The 22,505-nt window shown below is 39.6% G+C and overlaps 1 protein-coding gene across 4 annotated transcripts in view; it reads left to right on the forward strand.

The window, feature by feature from the left end:
* The window catches only part of atp11a (ATPase phospholipid transporting 11A), a 99,387-nt gene that overhangs the window by 3,022 nt on the left and 73,860 nt on the right, over window positions 1-22,505 (forward strand). For 3 of the 4 annotated variants that reach the window (XM_053616263.1, XM_053616265.1, XM_053616266.1), the window contains exon 1: window positions 13,262-15,291. The exons of the other annotated variant lie outside the window; for it this stretch is intronic. In XM_053616263.1, the coding sequence (XP_053472238.1) occupies window positions 15,217-15,291 (75 nt within the window). In that variant the 5' untranslated portion in view covers window positions 13,262-15,216. Of the gene's footprint in view, window positions 1-13,261; window positions 15,292-22,505 lie in introns of those variants that run through there. 4 annotated transcript variants of the gene reach the window in all.

Raw genomic sequence — 22,505 nt, forward strand, 5'->3', positions numbered from 1 at the left:
TGAGTCTTTCATACTGTATACAGGGTCCAGATTCGGCTCTGCATTGGTGTAATAATCAGATGTACACTTCTATGTTGTTTTGTATATTTAGATGAGTGCAGGTTTTTTTAAAAATTATTATTATTTGGGTGTATATGTACAGTAGATCTTTTTATTATATAGTTTCTGGGTGTACTTTATAATCAAAGACGAGGTATTTTGTGGAAACGAGTTCATAAATTGTTCCGGTTGAAGCAGAACTGGGCGTTATTACCCGTAATCTAATATGATGAAATGTTGAAAATGTGCTCAAGTATATTTTAATACACTTTTCCAGAAAGCATCCTGGATATCATCGCACCTTCTGTAACACTGTTTGACGCCACCGATCCTCACAGTAACACGCTTATAGGTGTTGGACGTTTCCTCATTTTGTTGATTTTTATAGACGACCATTAACATTATTACTGGAACTATAGTTCTTTTGTATTTAAATTATTATTATTATTATTTTGGTGAAATGTAGCACCATTGTTTTACTCACATACATCATTAATCACTCATATACACTGACTGACCACTTTATTAGTAACACCTATAGACCTGCACATTCATGCATTTATCCAATCAACCAATCAAAACATTTCAACTGTCCAGTTTCGGTGATTTTTGGCTGACAGGAGAGGAACCCGACGTAGTCTTCTGATGTTCTATTGCATTAACTTCGATGTGTTGTGCATTCTGAGATACTTGTCTTCTCTCCATGGGTGTAAAGAGGGTTTTTTTTGTTGTTGTTTTTTTTTAATTATCATAGTCTTCCTAACACTGTAACATTTTGTATCCAGTCCTAACTAATGTACTGAAGAACACCAATACAAGCAAATAACTTTGAACATTTAATTGTGATCCTTTATCTTGTGTGGCTCGGATTTTTCAGCAAGACAGCACGGCTCTGACTAATTTTTACCAACTGCAATTCTACCTCATACACAGATGAATGCTGTGTTGTGCCTTCAGCGATGTGATTTTGTTGATTGTGCTGGTTTTGATGGTGGTGGTGGGGGGGGGGGGATTGTTTAAAAAGTGATCCAGCATGCTTATTCATCTCTGACACCCCTGAAGGCCAACATTTACGCACTGTTGACGGCTGTCTTTGTGACCAAATAGACACGCTAACAGATGCTGTTTCGCTGGTGGCCACCAGACAGCGGCCATAACGATTGCTGACAAGGTGCTGATGATCCGTAAAGACGTGTCAGGGGGACCGGCGGGTTCGACACACACTTGCACTGAACACGTGGGTCATTGCCGCATGTTGCGCATGTGGTGAAATGTAGTGTTAAGTGGTGTAATGCTGGGTCCTGTGTTAGGGTTTGGGCTGGCTGGAAAGCATGAGCTGGAAAGCTGGTTTTACGTTTATTGTTCAAGATGACTGAAACGCATTTGACCTATGAGACTTTTTTTGGGGGGGGGGGGGGGGTTCAGAATGTTTTAGGAAACAGCAATATTAATAAAATCATTCTGAAGATTCGTCATGGAACTTTAATGAGAGTTTACTGGAGGAGGGAACTTGTGGGTTGAATGTTCAGTGTAACAGTTCCCTTTTTAAAAATTTTTAATCGTCCACTGGTTTGTTCAGAAATAACTCGGTGGCAAGTGAACTGTGACAAAAAAAGCAACACTTCAACAAACTGCAGTTTCAAATCCACTACACAACCACTAATTAGGGTATTTCTTCAGTAACACTTTCTCTTATCAACCTGTATCGGAATGTAATGGCTTGTATTTATATAACAATACATTTTATATATATATATATATATATATATATATATAATATATATATATATGAATGATCGATCCACTCCATGAATTACTGTTGTTCTGAGAGTAGCGTGGGTGACATCACAATATCGATGTTACGACAGATGACTTCACTATACATTTTTAGTGTTAAATGTTTCAAAAAGACGTTGTTAAATGTTTTAGTACTTTTTATAAACCCCCATGACATTAGCTTCCCAAGAAACAGAGTCATTTCTGAAATGTGTGCTGTAAAATTAGTTTGTTTTAGACATACACTTTCGGACATAATGTCAATTATTTAAATGATTTTTTAAAGGTTCCTAGATAACAGATGGATATTAAAAGTACAAAAAAAACGTGCTGCCTCGATGGTACGACCCCAGTGACAAGGAAAGGTACAATTAGGTACAGGTGTTTCGCAGGGTGTATTATAGCAGTGTGTCTGTTGGCGTTGATTTACATTAATATAGATTAAGTAATGAATTAAAGACTTTGGAACATGCTGTTATAGGAAAACAATCTATGATGCGGTGATGTAATGTGCCCAAAGCAAACCAGAGTTAGCAGAGGTGATTCATTCCTCTCGTGCCACAGAGATTTGCCAATGATTACAATAACGCCACCACATCATATGCTTATCCATTTATATTCTGTGACATTTTACCTTTTTAAAACCATTTTACTTTTTAAAACTGTATGTGGCTCAGGTGGTAGAGCGGGTTGTCCACTAGTTGTACAGTTGGTGTTTCGATTCCCGGCCCACGTGACTCCACGTGCCGAAGTGTCCTTGGGCAAGACACTGGGCAAGACACCCCAAGTTTCTCCCGATGGCACGCTAGCACTTTGCATGGCAGCTCTGCTATCATTGGTGTGTGTGTGTGTGTGTGTGTGTGTGTGTGTGTGTGTGTGTGTGTGTGTGTGTGAATGGGTGCATGAGAACCAGTGTAAAGCTCTTTGTAGGACCACTAAGGTTAAAAAAGCGCTATATAAATGCAGACCATTTACCAGTTCTCTCAGAGTCACTGTTGGACAGTTTTATAACAAAACTAGCATGTAGGTTTAAGCATTCTAGAGAACCTGTGATGGTTCTTCTGCAAATTTTGGCGTTTATTTCTGTAAATAAAATCCAACACTTGTGTAATGTTGTTATATGATTAGTTTATCTGATTACATTGGGAAATCTGTTCTTTCTAATAATATACAAAAATGTGTAGTAACTTTTTTTCTTAACATTAATGGTGGAATTATCTCAGATTTTCTCATCAGGGTCATTTCCCCAAACACTACAACTAATCAGCAAAATTCTCTCCATTGAGGTCGGTAAGTCGTTGCTCAATAAATCAAGCTTCGGTTGACCGAGTAATTGATCGGTCATTTTGTTGCAGCTCCACAGTTCAGTTTGTGAGTCTCGGTTGTCTAGACTCGGGCCCGAGTTAGATGAAGAGAAGAGGGAATGTGCGTATGCCTGTGAAAAGCCTCTCTCCACCCTGCTGCTCTTTCATCTAAAGTGCTGTCGTGGAGACTGGCCTAGCGAGAGGATGACGGCGAGTGAGACAGGAGTGGAAAATAAGAGAGGACGTGAAGAGACCGCTGTTATATCTAGGTTAAAATATCCAGGCTGATTTCCAAAAAAAATCCTCGCATGATTTCGTTTTTTTAGGGCTGGATCTTATTCAACGCGGTGTCGGAATGACATTTGTAGCTTTAATCATTTCTCCCCAAAAGTTTCCCCTTCTACAATAAAACGTGAAAACAACAGAAAAGAGCATGCCAGGTACGTGCATGACCTTTATGCCATCTACTCCATTTGAGGGTTTTTTTTGGAGACCCTCATTGATGCTTGTACGTTATACAAAGCAGTCAAACATAACATGAAAATAGCTGCGTAGTCGCAATACATTCCACCATGGTGGAATTGTCATCACACCCTCATCATCATGCGTCTGCGATATCAAAAGGTTACGTTTTCGCTGACCGAGGAACACCATTTATTGTGAATGGAAAAGGTCAGAAGAGACGCTGTGTACCTATGAATGTACCTGTTCGGGTGGACTAGCGTCTGGACTAGCAGCAGACGCTACTGAGGCCGGAGATGAACATGTTGAATGGGTTCAAGACCTGGTCATTATCAGCCTGGAGAAGCCTCCTAGATGCTGCTGTAGACGGAACATCCTTCGTCCAAGGAAGGCTGCTTATTAAGCTTTAAGAAGGACTCTGTTGATGGACATGAGCTTCCATGCTGCACACGCTCAGTTCCAGGATCAACGATTTTGAGCTTGTTTAATATGATAGTTTATTATTTTGTACATTTATTACACTGCTTTATGTCCATTAACAACATAGACTAAAAGGCTCTGAAGTTGTTTTTTTTTTTTTCCTCATCATTTAACTGAATTAGCCAAAAAATAGCAATGCCCTGAATCAGTTTTTGCTTTAACTCTAAAACCGTGACTGGTTTTGTAGTTGTGTTTGCGTGGCCGTCTTTTTGCACTTTCCTTTACCTAGATATAAAAAGTATGAATGTAAATGTACTTCCTCAATCTTCATATTAGGTGTGGAACAGTATGAAAACTCATGGTATGATATGCATGCACAAGCATGCATGCTTTACAACACTATTTATACCTGCCTTATTGGTATATAATTATTTGGGAAACATTCCATCTGCTTTTTCATCCTCTATGAACTGAAAGTGTTCTTCATTCTTCAGGTATAACTCTAAAACTAATATGCAGGTAGTTAGTGGTCACATGACTTGCTAACGTTGCAAAAAGGAAGTCTATATTTTCATCCCTTTTTCCCCCCCTAACTGAATCTTGTTGCTGGTTGTTGACTGTATTCTTCTAAACCTACTCGGTAATAATTAGCAATTTATACAATATATTTCCCTCACAAAGGATGCCGTGAAGTGCAAAAGTTTGGACAAAACCACTGCGTCATGTTTCACAGACGTTCCTTACACAGAACAGACATAATGAAATAGTGTATGTTAACTTAATGGTAGCACAAAAAACCCTAAATGATTGTCAGTTAAAAAGTTTGCACGCCCCTTTCAAAATACAATACAAAAATTCTCTAATTACTTGTATACCCACTCTTTACCTTTTATAACCTCTTTCATGTGAAATAAGCAGCTTTTAGATTGTTATAAGATAAGATAACATTTATTGATCCCACACTGGGGAAATTCCCTCGTTACAGCAGCTCAATTACACAAAAAACAGATAGGAAAGAATACACATTAATATAGGAATAAAATTGAAATAAACTAATTAAATATGTATATACAATAGAAATAGAAAAATAAGAATTAGAGTAGTAAAAAATATAATAATAATAATGGTAATATGTACACTATGGACACCTCAATGTATGTACAGATGAATACAAATTTGTTGTATACAACAAATAATAATAATGTGTGGGTTGATGATGCAAAAAACAGCTAGCAGTGCTACATTATGTCGTTGTTGCATTAAAGAGTCTGACTGCTGTAGGGATGAAGGACCTGCAGTAGCGCTCTTTCGTGCACTGAGGGTGCAGCAGTCTGCTGCTGAAGGAGCTGCTCAGGGACCCCAGTATCTCATACAGGGGGTGAGAGGAATTGCTCATGATAGACGCCATCTTAGCTAACATCCTCCTCTCCCCCACCAGCTCTGTGTTGTCCAGAGGGTAGACCAAGACAGAGCTAGCCCTCTTAACCAGTTTGTTGAGATGTTTCCTGTCCCTCTCTGTGCTCCCAACTCTACTACTTCAAAGTTTTAAGCAGGGTCCTGCACACACCAAAAGACCTCAGTCGTCTCAGCAGGTGGAGACGACTTTGGCCCTTTTTGTACAGGACATCTGTGTTTGTGGACCAGTTCAGTTTATTGTTGTGGTGAACACCCAGGAATTTATATGTCTCCACCCTCTCGATGTCAATACCCTGGATGCTCACCGGCGTAGACCGGGTTGGCCTCCTGCGGAGGTCGACTACCATCTCCTTTGTCTTGCATTTATATTCATCTCCCTGAAGCCTCTGAAATCATATATTCTTCATAATACATATGTTAGAACTCCTAGACGTCTTACACTGGCTTTAACAAATTAGGTCAAATTAGAGCGTCATGATTTATTTTCAGATTATTTTATTTGTTGATTTTTGTCTCATGAACTGTTGTGCTGCTGTAAATTACAATCACAAGTTTTTGGTATTTCTTGGATACATTTTAAATTAGAGGCAATATTATTCTTTCACCATCAGAAACCATGGGGGGTGCAAACTTTTGCACACACCATATATATAGTCTGAATTGTACTGTACTGTATTATTTGTATTTAGGATCTCATTTCAGTTCTTTGTAGGAGTTTTACAATTTCATTTTCCGTTATTTATGTTTACATTTACATCCTGCGTACCAGGAAGTGGACACAGCTCCAGTTAGTGTGTGTGCGTTGGAGTGTTTACACCCCTGATCTCACTTTCTTTCTGTAGTTGTCTGTCTCTGGTGGAACATTGCAGATTAGGTAACCGTTACACAACTGTACTAACCTTTTTTTTTTCCAATAAAGTTTTATTGAGAAGAAAAACAAACCGACTGACACACAGCAACAATCATTCACAGTTTTTTTTCTTTTTATATTAACACAGGAAACACCCCCCCGCCCCCCCCGCCCCACCATGGCTAACCAATAACTATCGCTGGTGGTTATATAGATATTGTAAAACCCAACAACAGGCACAAAAATTTAAGTGGGAAGTGTCTGTGACTCCATAAAATATGCAATAAAGGGTTGCCATTTATATAAAAAAAAAAGTTGTCAGTACAACCCCTCATCGTATACCTTATTTTCTCGAGTTTTAAAAAAAAATCACGTCCTTTAGCCACTGGGAGATAGACGGATATTTAGCAGACTTCCAATGCAACAGTAGGGAACGTCTTGCTATAAGGGATGTGAAAGCGATAACATCCTTTTGTATCGAGCTGAATGGAACTGAGGCATCAGGAATCCCAAATACAGCAATCAATGGGCAAGGTTTTACAACTGTACTAACCTTTCGCTTTGAATGGTCTGAAGTTCCGTCTTCACGGAAATAAATGGTTCAGAATAGCCGTCAAGCTTTTCCACTCTTTCTACCCGCCAGCCTCAGCTCCTTCTCGTCGTATAGCGTCGTAAATCTGGGACAGTTAGTACATCTCTCAGCACTTCCTATTTCATAACACTAAAGAGTTTTAAAACAGGGTTACGTTATTTAACGCTACAGTAATTGTAAATGTTTCTAGACCCTTTAATATACAGTATAGCTGCATAGAAAATAGTAGAATAATTATCAAGAAAATAGCGAATTTTTTCATTTCAGTCTTCGATTCAGTCATCTTCAGGCCCAGAAATTACCCAAAACAGAGGTGCTCAGAGCTTATAGGCGTATATAGGCTTATATAGGCTTAAAAGAGAGCGTGAGGTTGAGTTTGAGGGATGCTACCTCCCAGGCAGCAGAGGGCTCCTAAAATATTCACATACTGCTCCTTTAATGTGCCCTTTAATAACGTCAAACATCGTTTGATCTCACTGTCTATTATGTATATGGTTGAAATGGCAACAAAGCCACTCGACTCGACCTGGCTTGACTCATTGTAATCGCTGTGTACGTGTGTGGGCCACTGCTGTAGTGCAGATAAGCTCTCATACCATTCTATATTCTGGACGAATGTCCTGCGCATGAGATTAATCCTTTGGACAGTCGATGGATTGCCGCACACTTAGTAGAGAAGTTTGTGGCCTTGCTTTAGGGAGGAGTGTGCTGGCTGTCATGGGAAATCAGTGTGCCTCTGTAATTATTATTATTGACACTGGTGTCAGAAAGAAGGTGGTGTGAAGGGGGGGGCTGGTGAGGGAGACTGTAAACAAGCAACTGTAGAAGGAAAGAATGGAAGTCAGAACAGAAAATTATGTGTTGATATTTTGTCGCAATGTGAAAGAAAATTAAAATCAAATGTACGACATGAGGAGTCGTAATTGGCCACTTGCTAAGCATCCAGTGATGAGTCTCGGGACCCATCCACATGTATATGGATATTTTGGAAAACATCGTTTAAAAGAATCCACACGAATGTCTTATTGTTTTATTAAAAAAAAAAAAAAAAAAAAAAAAAAAATCCAAACGAAAACACAAAAAAAGTTTTGAAAACGTTCAGTAGCCAATTAGGTGGTGAGTGTCATAAAGTGTTATGTATAAAATGTATAATGAATAAAATGTATTTTTAATGCTAATGCTTAGCAATGTTAAACTAAATATGCTTATTATTATTATTATTATTATTATTATTATTATTTATTAAGCCAACCTTAGCTACGTTTCCACCCCTCATACAACCCCCCCCCCCCCACACACACACACCAAAATACAGATATTGTGATCATATCGCGAGCCATGATGGTTTGTTTGTTTGGTAAATATTGTGATGGAGAAATGTAAGATCGGTACACTCCTACAGCTCACGGCCTTAATCTTAATTCATTTAGTTGTTCGTTCAACAAGCATAAACATGCCCAAGTGTATACGATTCGGTGGAGAATTTCTATACACGCCTTGTAAATGCATTATAATTAATGCATAAGGACTTTTCTTCTAATCCTGGTGTGCACACAGATCTGTGCAGCTGTGATGTAAGTGCTGTGTGTGTGTGTGTGAGTGAGTGAGTGAGTGAGTGAGTAAGAAGGATCATGCTGATTTAATGAGGCGGAAGGTAAGCCATCAGCAGCCGCATCAAAGCTCGATAATATGCTCTGGTTATACGGCACCTCGCTCATAGCACTGTAGTCTCCGAGTGCTGAAGAGGGTAGAACCTTTTAATGGCTCTCTCAGAGATGATGTATGACCTACACACACACACACACACACACGCACACGCACTTTAGCAAAGCAAGCATTTGCCGGAGAAGTCAGAGCGAGTAAAAAATTGAGTGTGTACATACACTCACCGTCCACTTTATTAGGAACACCTGTACACATACTGATTGATGCAATCATCCAGTCAGCCAATCATGTTGCAGCAGTACAATGCATAAAATCATGCACGTCAAGAGCTTCAGTTAACGTTCACATCAAACATCCAGTCCATGCAGGATTTCATGGAGTTTGTGATTGTTGCAGCCAAAAATGCTCGAGTTTGCTGCGGCTTTTTTTGAAAATTTGCGCTGAATTGCGGCAAAGTAGGATGTATTCGCACAGTGTTCCTGATGAAGTGGCGAGTGTGTGAGAGATGTGATTGTGAAAGTGTTTATGCTGCCTAAGGACATATTTTAACCCCCAGTGTACAATTCCACACTCCAGATGTCCACCTCAGCCATTTATAACACAGCCGTTACAGTTCCAATGATCCCCCTGAGATCAGACGTAACTCCGCCATAGAGACGGAGAAAAGAACAGAGGATAAAACCGCTGCTTTATGACTGTGTCATGCTGTATGTGTAGGCTTTGTACCATGTGGTTAAGATTTACTACACTATAGTGCTGATGCATTTTAGAGCTACTGAATTCTCCATTCTGATTGGTCAGAAGGTGTTGATTCATTTGCTAGAGCAGCAGCTCTGACAGTAGATCTGGCTCCAAGGCAATATTGGTAAAGCTTTCTTTAAGGACATGCTTATTTAACATTTATGAACATTACATAACGTTGTAAGGTCACAACCTGTTGTTTTATTCTTTACATAACACACAATCAGCAACATTGTTAAACAACATTGCATTGTTAACAATATGTTAATATGGTGGTTCATCAGTTCTGGGCCATTTTAATGATTCTGTGTGTGTGTGTGTGTGTGTGTGTGTGTGTGTGCTTGCTCATGAACTGTGGACCGTGTTTTATGTTGTGCAATCGTTTAGAACACACAGCTGGCTGAATCCGTCCCCCTCTCATCCCCGTGCTTCAGTCTTATCAACGGTGATGTCACAACAAGCTGTCAATCAAATCTCTAGCCTTCAGGGATTGGCTAAACTGAGTGTCACTGCCCCCCCCCCCCCCCCGCCCCCCACACTGTGGCTCAGGATTACAGGAAAAATAAGCCAACTGCGCTTTTCAGTAAATGATGTTCTGTTGCTCATTCCGTGTCTCAAGGAGTGTACGTGTAGTGGCTCTAAAACAAAGCACTATTTCTGTTTGATGGAAGATCTTGGATTTTTTTTCCCCACTGAAAATTTTGAGTAGGTCATGTGACGAAATAATCAGAGCCCATTTTGAATGATTCTGCATGATACAATTAAAGCTGTCAGACTTTTCCTGTTAGATTGGGAGAGAACGTGAACGTTGGTGGGAGTGAGGGAGGGAGTGAGGGAGGGAGTGATGGAGGGAGTGATGGAGGGAGTGAGGGAGTGAGGGAGGGAGTGAGGGAGGGAGTGATGGAGGGAGTGAGGGAGGGAGTGAGGGAGGGAGGGAGTGAGGGAGGGAGGGAGGGAGTGAGGGAGGGAGGGAGTGATGGAGGGAGTGATGGAGAGAGTGAGGGAGGGAGGGAGTGATGGAGGGAGGGAGGGAGGGAGTGATTGAGGGAGGGAGGGAGGGAGGGAGGGAGGGAGAGAGATCCTCTTCACAACTAAAATACTCTACTAGGGTATTAAGATTCACTTTCTTCCATCTCTCCTCTATTCTTCTGTTTATCTACCCACTTTTGTCTCTTTTCCTCTCCTCTATCTTTTTATCCATCAACTGTATCATCTTCTCTCTGTTTCTATCCCTCTTCATATCTCCTCATCTCTTCTTGTCCCTTTTCTCCCCTCCTCTCCTCTCTTCATCTATCCCTTTTTTTATCTCTCCTCTCATCATGTCTTGTCTCATCTCATCTCCTCTCCTCTATATATTCCTTTTATCTCTCCATCTCCTGTCCTCTCTTCTCTTTTTATCCGTCCTCTCATCGTGTTTAGTCCCCTCTCCTCTCTTCTCCCCTTTCCTTCCTTTGTCTGTCTGCCTTTTATTTGTGGTCTCATCTCATCTCGTATCCCTTATTTATCATCTTATTTCTTTTTTCATCCATTTTTTTCTCTCCTTTATCTCATTTATCTCTCCTCTCATCCTCCTTTCTGCTCATCTCCTTCATTTTATCTTTACTTTTTGATATTCTCCCCATCTCATCTCATCTCCCCTTCTTTCCACTCTTTATTGTTCTTTATCCGCATCTATCTTTTTTATCCCCCTCCCCATCATCTTGTCTTTCATTTCCTTTCATCTCCCCTCCTCTCTTCTCTTCATCCGTCCTCTTTTCATTCGCCTCATCTTGCCTCTCCTGCTCTCAATCACCTCTTATCTCTCCTCTTATCTCATCTCATCTCGTCTCCTGACTGCTCATTGTGGCAGTGTTGAGCAGTGAATATACACGGAACCAATCATATAGAACCAATCAGATTACTGCCTGCAAGATTCTGAAGCTTGTGACAGATAAGTGTACAAAAAGTACAAGATGCAGTCTGGGCTATGGGCGGAGTTTCAGAGACTGAGGTTCTGTAAGGTATCGTGGCATGAATAGAAATCTACTGTTACTGAGACTCATTTTAAGTACAGAAACATCATATATGAAAATATATATCAAATAAGTACGTATACTATTTTATTAAGTATGCATACTATTTTATTAAGTATGCATACTTAAAAATTGAGTATGCATACTTAAAAAAGTAGTATGCATATTTTAAAGTGTGTACGCCCAAAGTAAGTGTGCAAACATAATCAAGCGCCTTCATAATCAAGCGCTTTTTTGAAGGTGTGCGTTCACATCGAATTTGTTCAGAACCGTGGCTTGTTTGAAAAATGGCAGGTTCCAGGTTCATTTGTTCACAACACTCAAGTGGCAAAAGAACAGCGTGTTTTGGACGCACGGGAAAGCCGCAGCAAAACCGAGCGGCTCACGTGGGCCGACATGCGTTTGACGCCATGCACCATCGACTGGGAAACGGCTTATACGTCCGGTTAGTAAAAAATGCTAGTGATAAATGTGAGATGATGTTACCGTTCTAAAATCCACACACTAGATGGTAGAGTACATAGTGCATAGTGTAAGTGTATAGTACGTCATTTGGGACACGATTTTAGTATTTACTTGCCGAGGCGTGTTTTTGGATCAGAAGTAACGCGGTGAGTAAACGTACCCCGTGCCGTGCACAGACCAACTATTCGGTGATAAGAGCAGCTGACAACAATTTTCATAATCCGTTATTATCGATGAGTTGTTGCAGCTCTACACGGCAGTAAGACTGTAACATACACGTAAGTGTTCATCATGGAAACAAAGTAAAATGCTAAAAGAGCCTAATTAAATGTAATGCTAAATAAGAGCTCGGTGTGTCTTCTTTCCAAGTAGTGATCAGCTACGTCGATGTCATTTATTTCTGATGGTTAGAGTGTGAGTGGATCTGTTTCTGGAGAAACCCAGTTTAACACTTGATACTAATGTTCAGATGCCCAAAAGATACTGGATCTCTAAGGCGGGATTAGCTGGATCTCTAAGGTGTACGGTACGTACACGTCCTGAATCAACCGCAACACAAACTATCGCATTAAAAATGACATTAAATGATTTTAAGTAATAAAATCGAGTGTCCTGACGACCCCTTTCAAATAAATCCACTCTCATTTCATCATCTCTCATCTCACTCTCCTGTCCTCTTCAATCTTAATCTTTATTTCCTGTCTCTTCTTGTCTTATCTTGTCTCTTCTCTTTATCTGTCTTCATCTGTCTTTTTATCTCCTTCGCTCTTCTCTTCTCTTCTCTTTGCATTGTCTCTTTTTATTTGACTCCTCTTGTCCCTTCTTCTCTTATATCTTCTTTTTATCTGTATATAAGCTGTAAATAATTGCTCATGATTTTTTTTTTTAACACATTACTGACATGTAAAGTCTCTAAACAACAGGGTGAAACAGCGGGGTGGTCGACATGACAAACAAACAATCACGCTCTAACACTGAGACATTTTCACACTACGTAGTGCATATCAGAATATTCTGGTTTGCTCACAGAGCGCCGGCAAAAAGTCCATGTACCATGTTTAAAAAAAAATAAATAAAAAAAATCTCATGATAAACCGTGGTTGTGATTGTGTTCTTTATTCAGCATATACAAAAGATATTATTTGTCAAGTGCATATGCACTGAAGCGTGGATAGCCAATCTACTGCCTGCAAGATTCTGAAGCTTGTGACAGATAAGTGTACACCAAGTATAAAATACTGTGTGGGTTGTGGGTGGAGCTTCAAGGTACGATGGCACGGATAGAAATCCACTACCGAGTACAGAAACATACGAGTGAAGTAGATCTTAAGATAAGTATGTATACGAAAATAAGTAGTATGCACACTGAGAAAATTAAGTATGCATACTTCAAAAGGTAGTGTGCATACTTAATGACGTAGTGTGCATACTTAATGACGTAGTGTGCGTACTTAAAGTAGTGTTGTATTCTTAAATAAAGTAGTGTGCATACTTAATGACGTAGTGTGCATACTTAATGACGTAGTGTGCGTACTTAAAGTAATGTTGTATTCTTAAATAAAGTAGTGTGCATACTTAATGACGTAGTGTGCGTACTTAATGAAGTAGTGTGCGTACTTAAAGTAGTGTTGTATTCTTAAATAAAGTAGTGTGCATACTTAAAAATTTAATGTGCATACTTAAATTAGGAGTATGCATACTTGAAAACAGTGTGTATTAAATCCAGAATGCTTCTATCTTACTAGGGTTTTGATGGACTCCAGTAAGACCCGGGATCTACAATTACATGTGGTCGTCATGGAAACACAGGAAAAGGATACAATGGAAGTGAAAAGAAGTCATTTAAATGTAGTACTGTACAAGTGCGTTTAGTTTATTGTTAAAAGTGATCCGTGACTACGTTTACGTGCGCATCGATGTTCCCCGAAATGAATCCGAATTGGACAATATTCTAATTAGTATGGAGTCCTGTAAATGCCGTAATCCGACTGCCCGATTCAGATTAAGATTAAAATCCACTGAAAGGAGATATAAGCGCATGCTCAGTCTGCAAGGAATTGTGGGTGCTAACAGATGCTTAGCTGTAGGCTAGGTATTTAGGAACGGTATACAGGAACATTCCTACGCCTGTACGCATATAAACATCGTATTCGGAATAAAGCAGCGACCCGAATATAGACCTTAAACAGAATTTGATGTGCATGTAAATGCAGTCAGTGTCCAGGGAAAGCTGAGTGTAGGGTATACTGATGTGAGGTTTATTTCTAATGGAACTGGCGGCTCGGTGCGGAAACCGAGGTGCTTACAACTAGAGTTTAGCCGTAGCGTTTATAAATTCTGAACGTCGTATGTTCGTCCTTTCGACGGGGATAACGGAGAAAACTTAAAACTATGCTTCTTTTCGCTTTTTCCGCTAAAGGCAGAACAAATGGGAGTAAAATTCGCCGGGTAAGGGGAAAAAAGACAATTTGCAGACGGAGAAAAGGACTTGAAAGATGCACGTTTGGTGCTTGTTGTGTCGTGGTTACTTTCGATTCGTCACTAGTGTATTTATGTGAATTTTGACCCAGCCTTGGTGTCGTGAGCCTGGAGAAACCGAGTGGGTGGGGCTGTGCTCTGTTCAGTCGCTAAAAATAGACCGGACTAGCTACTTATTATGAAGTTCTTCTTCATTCTGCTTTCTGAAAGAAAAAGAAAAAAACGCCTCTTGTTCGCTGACATGTGCTAGGATTGTTTATTTTTTTGTATTAAATTAGTTTCTTTTTCCTCTCTGCCTGCTAGGGTTTTCTTGTTAGCAATATTTTCACTGCTGGGAAACGTTGCATCAGAATTGCACTGAACATATAACTAGTAACTAGTGTGCTCTGACGAAGTGGGCTGACGTGAGCAGGCCTGTTTCTGGAGATCTGCCTTTCGAACACCTCGTTCTAATGTTCAGATGCTCTAGAGATGCTGATTAGCTGGATCTAAATCTGTCCATCGACTACACCACACAACAACTGTATTTAAAAAAAGAAAAGAAGAAGCCGAATATGATGAGGATGAGATGTGCTCAAGCAATAACACTGTAAACCAGTGAAAGTCACTTCCTAAGTGCTTTCCTGACATCAATTCATTTAACTGCCTTTAAGAAGGATTTTTCTTCTTTTTGGGTGGAAACCAAAACACAAACCGATCATTTGAGAGATCACGTGACGTGTAGACGGCCAGAAGGTAGATGGAATTAGAGGCCGGGCCTGCTTCTTGACACAGAAGCATACTTTCAGATCGTGGGAATTTTCAAGCCAGCTCGACCAGACATCGTCGTATAAAAGCTCTTGCGAGGCTCACCATGCCAGCTCCACTACAAACCCTGTAACATACAGTCGGAGACAGCTTACACACTCTGTACGAGTACCACAACTACGAAGAGGAGGACTCATCTGGGGTTTTTTTTGGAGGGCCGTATCCGTATCAAACCACAGCTTGGAGTTTATGGGTGTAAGAGAGAAGAGAGAGAAGATCTACAGATATGAAGCAGGGCTTAATGAAGACAACATGCTGCAACAGGTTGACTCGCATTCATTTTACGGACGCTCGGGAATCTTGAATTGTTCGTTTGGGTGTCTTTGGGGTATTTTTTAGCTTTCGGGAATGTCCGTATGATCGCGTTCCCGGCTTGCCTGTAAACGGCTAGATCGAGTCATGACAGCGTGTGCGCTGCAGAGCTGTGTGTGTTTCTTCTCAGACGATCTAGTTATTTCTGAAGTGCTGTTGGAATGTGATTTTACTTGGGAATGTGGTCTTGAGGCAATGCACTGTGGGGCATCTTCTGGTAAAATGTTTTAGACTACACTGGAGTCTTGAACATGCGCAATTTTTAGAGAGAAAGTGGTGTATTTATTTAGCTGGAAGAAGGGGGAAAAAAAGCTGAATATTTTGACAGAAAAACTATTAAATTTGTGAAATCTAACACACGTATATATTTTTCTACATTTGAAGTAAAACAGACGAGGGCCAGCTTTTTCCCCCACAAATCCCTTGTGGTTAGTGTGTGTGTGTGTGTGTGTGTGTGTGTGTGCCTGAATTTCTACCCTATACAATATAAAGAGAAACACACACAGCTTGAAGAGCAAACATGTTTAACAGGCAAATAGATGCTTGTTCTGATTGGCTGGATGTTGCTGGATGAAGCACGTGGGATGGCATGGGAACCAGAATTTCTTCTCTAAGCAGACACTTCCTCCAATATGAGGAGAATATATATATATATATATATATATATATATATATATATAATTTCTTATAACTTGCAGACCGCACCTTTAATGTTTGATGTTGAATCTAAATGTAAATCTAAACAACGACGATCGATACGAGTATCAAGTTTTTAATTGGCAAAATAAAAGCGGACTAGTTTTATTTATCTGAAGTACAGCTAGTGTTAACTGATTCAAGCTGGTCTGTCTTGAGGCAACGTGTTGCAGTTTTTATGTGAGGAGGGGACGGATTCTTGCGTGCTGTTTATCCTTTTTCTTCCTGTTACCCCTCCTACTTACCCTCGGTGACCATGAAAAAGAGGCGTAATTGTTTAAATTTAGAGCAGTGAATGATTTTTCTCCTCTCTCATGCACAGCCTTCCCTGACTAAGCTTTTTTCCTCTCTGGTGCAACCTTCACACTGTCCTAATTATTAGTTATATTTTTAGAATGGAGAAAGATCTGTATTGGTCCCTGCTGCTTTTGCTATGGAGGCTCGTCTTGACGGCTCTATTTAGAGAGCGAACACAACAAACGAATCAGTCCTTATCTTAAATGTGGTTGCTATAGCGAAACTATATTTAGAGTGTTTTTGGATGAGCGATGGCAGAGGCAAAAGCGTACATGACGCTATGAAGCAGTTTTTTTTCTACTTAACCTCATGTAGTTCCAGGTTGATGGATATAGATGTGATGCCTGATGCTTAAATGATATGCTTCTGATATTTTCTAGGAATAGGATATTTCATATATTCTGTAGTCATAATGCACTATAAATGCATATATAATCATTTATATAGCATCCATGAGACCTTATTGCACCCAACATAAGCCTGTATATTGCTTATAAGTGTTTATGGTTAATTGTATAACACTCTATATCAGCATAAACATATGAATATTGCAGATGCCGGTTTTGTAATGCTCTCTAACACGTTATAACTTGTGGTAGAGATATTATCCCTGTTCTTATGTTTCAGTAAACAATACTAGTGTCTACAATGTTCTTCTGAACAGAATTATAATGCTTTATATATGTATTTTGATATAATGTCGTGTGCCCATGCTTTGTAAAGTGTTATAAATCTAACCATAGCTACCATCTAACCACTAATTAGTTACGGCCCATGCATAAAGCTTAATAAGCACGAACATATGACTTTGTAATGTCAGGATATATAAATGTTCATTTTTTTAATGCATTATAGCACAGCGTCGGTGTCTGTGCCGTGGTTCGTAATGCAGTGCATGTGTTATAGCGCATTATGACATGTCTTCAATGTTCTTATGATCAGATCTTATAATGTTTTTATATATTCTGACACAAAGTCATGCGCTCATGCTTTAGACAGTGTTTTTAATATAACCATTACTGCACACACTTATGTTAAGTAGTTACAGATCATTCATAATGCTTAATAAAGCGTGAGCGTACGATATTATTAGTATAGACATGGACATAACCGTTGTAATACACTGTAACACAGGTATAGTATCAGTGCTGCAGGTTATAATGCAGAACCTGTGTTATAGGGCATTATGACTTGTCTTCAGTGTTCGAGATGTCAGAGGTAATATGGATCCTCGTATTATTACTTTATATATGGTTTATAAAGTAAAGCTTGTGCATATGAAAGTCTCTGGTGTGGTAGATGGAATGCAAGTCGTAAGGCATTATAGCGCATTATGACCTCTGTGTCTACAATGTTCATACAAACACGTGTTGTGATGCACGATGTGTGCCGGTATTATTACGAAGTTATGTATTGCAAAGCGTTATACATGAAACCAAAGTTGATCATGAGAAGGCTTAGATTGTATTAGGTACTATATGATGAATTATAATGAATCATAGTACAGGATTTGCAGGAAGTGTTACAGCCGTTTTTGTTTGTCGTTCTGTCTGGAGTTTTTCTCTTTCCGCTGCAGTAATTAGCTGGTCTGGAACGTTAAAGGCGATTAACCCGAGTGGACAGCTCAGCTGATCCTGTTGCTGTGGGAGGAAGTGCTGTGGTCATGTGGCCTACCTAATCTCACAGGGATCACATGTGTCTGTCAGTCAGTGACCAGACCAAGCCAAAGCTAGATGAGCTTGAATGCGGAATTTCGTATTTTCCAATCGACTTTGGAAACATATAAATATAAGGCTTACGTTAACCATGGTAACAATGGCGTATTTCAATTTGTCTGGAAAGGTGACCTGAAAATGCACTAGCTTAGTTTCTGTTTCTTATCACGAGTGTTCACTTAGTCTTCGCCTGGAAATTTCTGTCTCTCTGATGCCGCATTTGGAGAATAGAGGAGAAGGAAATGGGCAGCACAGTGATAAGACTGCTGATCAGAGAATGCAGTCATCAGCCTGATTGTTCCCATGGCTATGGATTCAGATGTGTGTGTAAAAGAGAAAGAGAGAGAGAGAGAGAGAGAGAGTGAGAAAAACAAGTAGAGCCTGTCTGAGGAAGTCACAAAGCTAGCATGTGATCCGCAGGCCTGAATAAACATATTTGTGAGCTAATATCTCCAGCGCTGTAGCTAGTCTCTGGTCTGATGAGCTACCCTCAGCTAAATAATTAGGATAAATGCAAGTGATTTAGATCAGGAACCAGGAACCAGTCACTGAATTCAACTCAATTAAAAAAACAAAACAAAACAACAACATTTAGCTGCTCTGCTACAGTATGTTCGGTCCGCCGAAACACTTTGCTGGGTCCGCATCTGGATTCCGGTCCGCCAGTTGACAACCCGCATTTCCTGTTTCACTTCCCTAGAACCGAAAAGAACAACACTTCCAAGGTGACCACCAATCTACCATGAAAAGCACTGACCCATTACAGCTCTGCATTTCTTTACGCTCTAATAATAAAGTATTCTCAGATGCTTCTCTTCCATTTAGGTCGCACTGTATTCAAGTGAAACACTTATCCCAGTTATACACAGTTATGAAGTCTGTCTGCTCTAATACACATGACTGCTGTGTGCAATTGCAGATTATATGCAGCACTATAATCGAGAAGCGCGAGTACACGCGATCAGACTCGGCTCACGTCGACGGGTATTTAATGGTGCGGTCTGCCGAATCCGACAGGCCTCAAATGAAGGGTAAAATGCTTGGTCGCTCTGCCACACTAGTTAAATTAATCACCTGTGAGATCAAGGCCGCGGATGCGAGCATATCATTAACATGGACATCAGCCGACTACGAGATTAGCAAGCGCCATCCAGACGCCAGGATAATGAAAACCTTTTAATTAGCCGGGGTTTTGTTCTGAAGTAGCTCCTATAAATCCAACTCGCGGGTCGCCAGAACCAGGTGCTCATCCGTCTCACTGATCAGGATAAGGTATTTTTGGTTAGCTACTGAGATCTTTTCCGTCCTTGAACAAAAAGGAAGACTACAGAAGACTTGGTGCAAGTTAGGAGATCATTTGAGATTGCCCAAAGTGGTTTTATTTCAGAATTCTGCTTTAGATCTCCATCTCAGGTTTCATCCCAGATGTCCAAGACCACATCACTGACGGATGTTATTCTTTCTCTCTTTTTTTTTTTCGTTTCTCAGATTGCTCTGTCGATTAATATTCAGCAGCGTGTTTTAGTGTAAAAGCCTGATTAGTCAAACCACTGAAAATCTAACACAGAGGAAGAAAAGAAAGACGGGAAGGAAGGAATAGTAGCAAGAATGTTCTAGTTGCGCTTCCTTTTCTCAAAATTGTCTACTGTCCAGAAGAACAATAGGGCGAGGGAGCATTTGATTTATTGAAGCCACAGGATTCTGGAGGAAATCTAGTTTTGTCTACTTCGCCTCTAGAGGACATTAATAATCATAAGGATATTTATAGGACTTTGTTCTCAGGCATGAGTTCTCACTCATCCTCCCATTACAAGCAGCTGATTATCTAAGGCTTGATGATAACAGTGGCGTCATCTATCCTCGTTTCGCTCAGGATTTTGTCTTTCTGTCATCACGCTCCATTTTTAACTAGCCAACATTTCCGATATGACAATGACGGATGGTGTAATTTGTTCGAAACAGCAGGACATCACTATTGCTTGTACTGGAGATGGAGATGAGGTTAAACTTCTGTAGAGTGGAATTCTTTTTACTGTCATAAATACGTACGAATATGAGAAAGTTGGGCAAGTAGCGTGGTAGCGGGATTTTTCCATTGTGGTTGCCATACTTAATAATTTCTTGTGACAGAACTTCTGCGTTATTGCGCAACACGAGCGTAACTGCAGGTGAAAGATGAGTAAAATTACTCGCTGAAGAAGAGAATGTTGCGCAGGTGTCCTGGTCTTGTACTTCTCACTTTTACTTACAGTCAGCATGGGAATTACATGGGGATTCCCATACGTTGGAGTTGAATAGCAACTTTCCATTGTCGTGTTTGTAGGTACTTTTTAGCGTGTCCGTAACTGAAACTGAAAGATTGCAGTAAATTGTTTATCCCTTATGTATATACACTTTACCTGGATGCTACTGCAATAACTGCTATGTCTATATTTGGTATAAACTAATCTGCTGTAGTCTTCAGTCATAGCATGTTATGTTTACATTTATACCATTTTAAAATTCTATTGTTACTCTTTTGGCACTTATATTTTTGCACTACCTGTTATATCGGACTCTTCCACACTAGAACTGTGTACTGTTCGGCACTACTCTGTCACTTACTGTGCCTATTGTCCTGTTTTAGTAGTATTGTACTGTCCTGTGTTGTCAGCACACGTTTGCACGTGCACTTTATGTAGAAATGTGTAGGTTTTATTTAGTTCTGTGTCGTCTCATGTGGTTAGTGTGTTGTTTTATGTAGCACCGTGGTCCTGGAGGAACGTTGTTTCGTTTCACTGTGTACTGTATCAGCTGTATATGGTTGAAATAACAATAAAGCCACTTGAGCCTTGATCCTCTTTTACTATAGTCAAACTTTAGTATTTTGCATGTTAGGTATTGGGTTTGTGTTATCACTGATAGATAGACACTGATGTTCTGTGTGGTCTTGAGAACGTCTAGCTGACGCAGTGATGGACGCGCCATCTGAAGTGAAAAAGATCTATTGGAAAATGTGTTTGTCAGAGCATCGTGGACAGCCTGACTAAGTCACACACTGAATCTGAATCGATCGATGGACTCTGACATTGAACTGCCATGTTATCCTTCGGGGGAAATGGCCCCGATGCAGCTAACATTAAATAAACAATTAACGCTACATTACTGTCTCTGGGACAACGCTTTGAGATGACGGTTGGATTGGATAATTGGATACTCTGTAAACTGGAGGCTGTGAGGGGAAGTTGGAAAAAGTGGAACTTCTGGATTAACTGTTGTGTAACATTCAGATCACATTAGGATAAAGCCTGAGTAGGCCAGCTGTAGAGAAAACTCAGGCTCGATTTCTAAAGGCCAGCAAAACATCTTCACAGAAGGCAGATTACTGATGGATTTAAAATACTTTAAGCGGATTAATTTAGCGACTGTGGGCAATTTCTTAATTTTTCGTTTGTCTGGTTGGTCACAATTAATGAAAATGAATGCCTTTGGACCATTTTCTACATGCAAAAATACAAACAAACGAAAAATAGCCATTTTCTAAGTTAAACAGAGTCATATTGTAGGTTCATTATTGAATTATTTTGCACAAGCTTTTTGTCTAAGTGCAAAAGTCTTGCTGCGAAAGGTTTGCATACAGTTTTTGTCAGCAAATTGCTGAGTATTTAATCAATTAATTTTGTAATTGTATCTCAGCTTTTTAAAATAAATGTGCATATGTATATATTAGGATATACTGATATGTATGTGTGTGTGTATGTGTATGTATGTATGTATATATATATAAATATGTACATACACTGATGTGTGTGCATATGTATATATTAGGATATACTGATATGTATGTGTGTGTGTGTATGTATGTATGTATATATATAAATATATACATACACTGATGTGTGTGCATATGTATATATTAGGATATACTGATATGTATGTGTGTGTGTGTGTATGTATGTATGTGTGTGTGTGTGTATGTATGTATGTATATATATATATATATATATATATATATATATATATATATATATATATATATATATATATAATATACTGTTGTACTGTCATATCGTCCAGCTCTACTTGGAACACACAATAAAAATGCTATATATGTTGGAGAAGATTGATAGTGCACCCAAGGGGTCACACTTATGCAATATACACTCCATATATATACAGCCTGCCAAATTAACTTGAACTATTTGGCTGAATTCAAAAAGCACCTGCCTACATTTTGCATGCTTTCAACAAATCCAGGCATGACTCCAGCTGCAGTAAACATTCCCTGGTAGAGTTATAAGAATTCAAAGGTATATCAGTAGTGGATGAGTCTCATCCTGCTTAGTCTGTTAACCTGATTTATTTTTGTTATGGGGCCTTTTTAAAATACAGAGAGTGAATAAACAGGAAGGATTTACACACAGCATGTGCTAATTAGATGGATTTTAAAATGTATGATAAGGATCTCTGTGAGTAGAG

Source organism: Ictalurus furcatus, chromosome 26 (genome assembly GCF_023375685.1).
Source record: "Ictalurus furcatus strain D&B chromosome 26, Billie_1.0, whole genome shotgun sequence".
NCBI classification, from domain to species: Eukaryota; Metazoa; Chordata; class Actinopteri; order Siluriformes; family Ictaluridae; genus Ictalurus; species Ictalurus furcatus.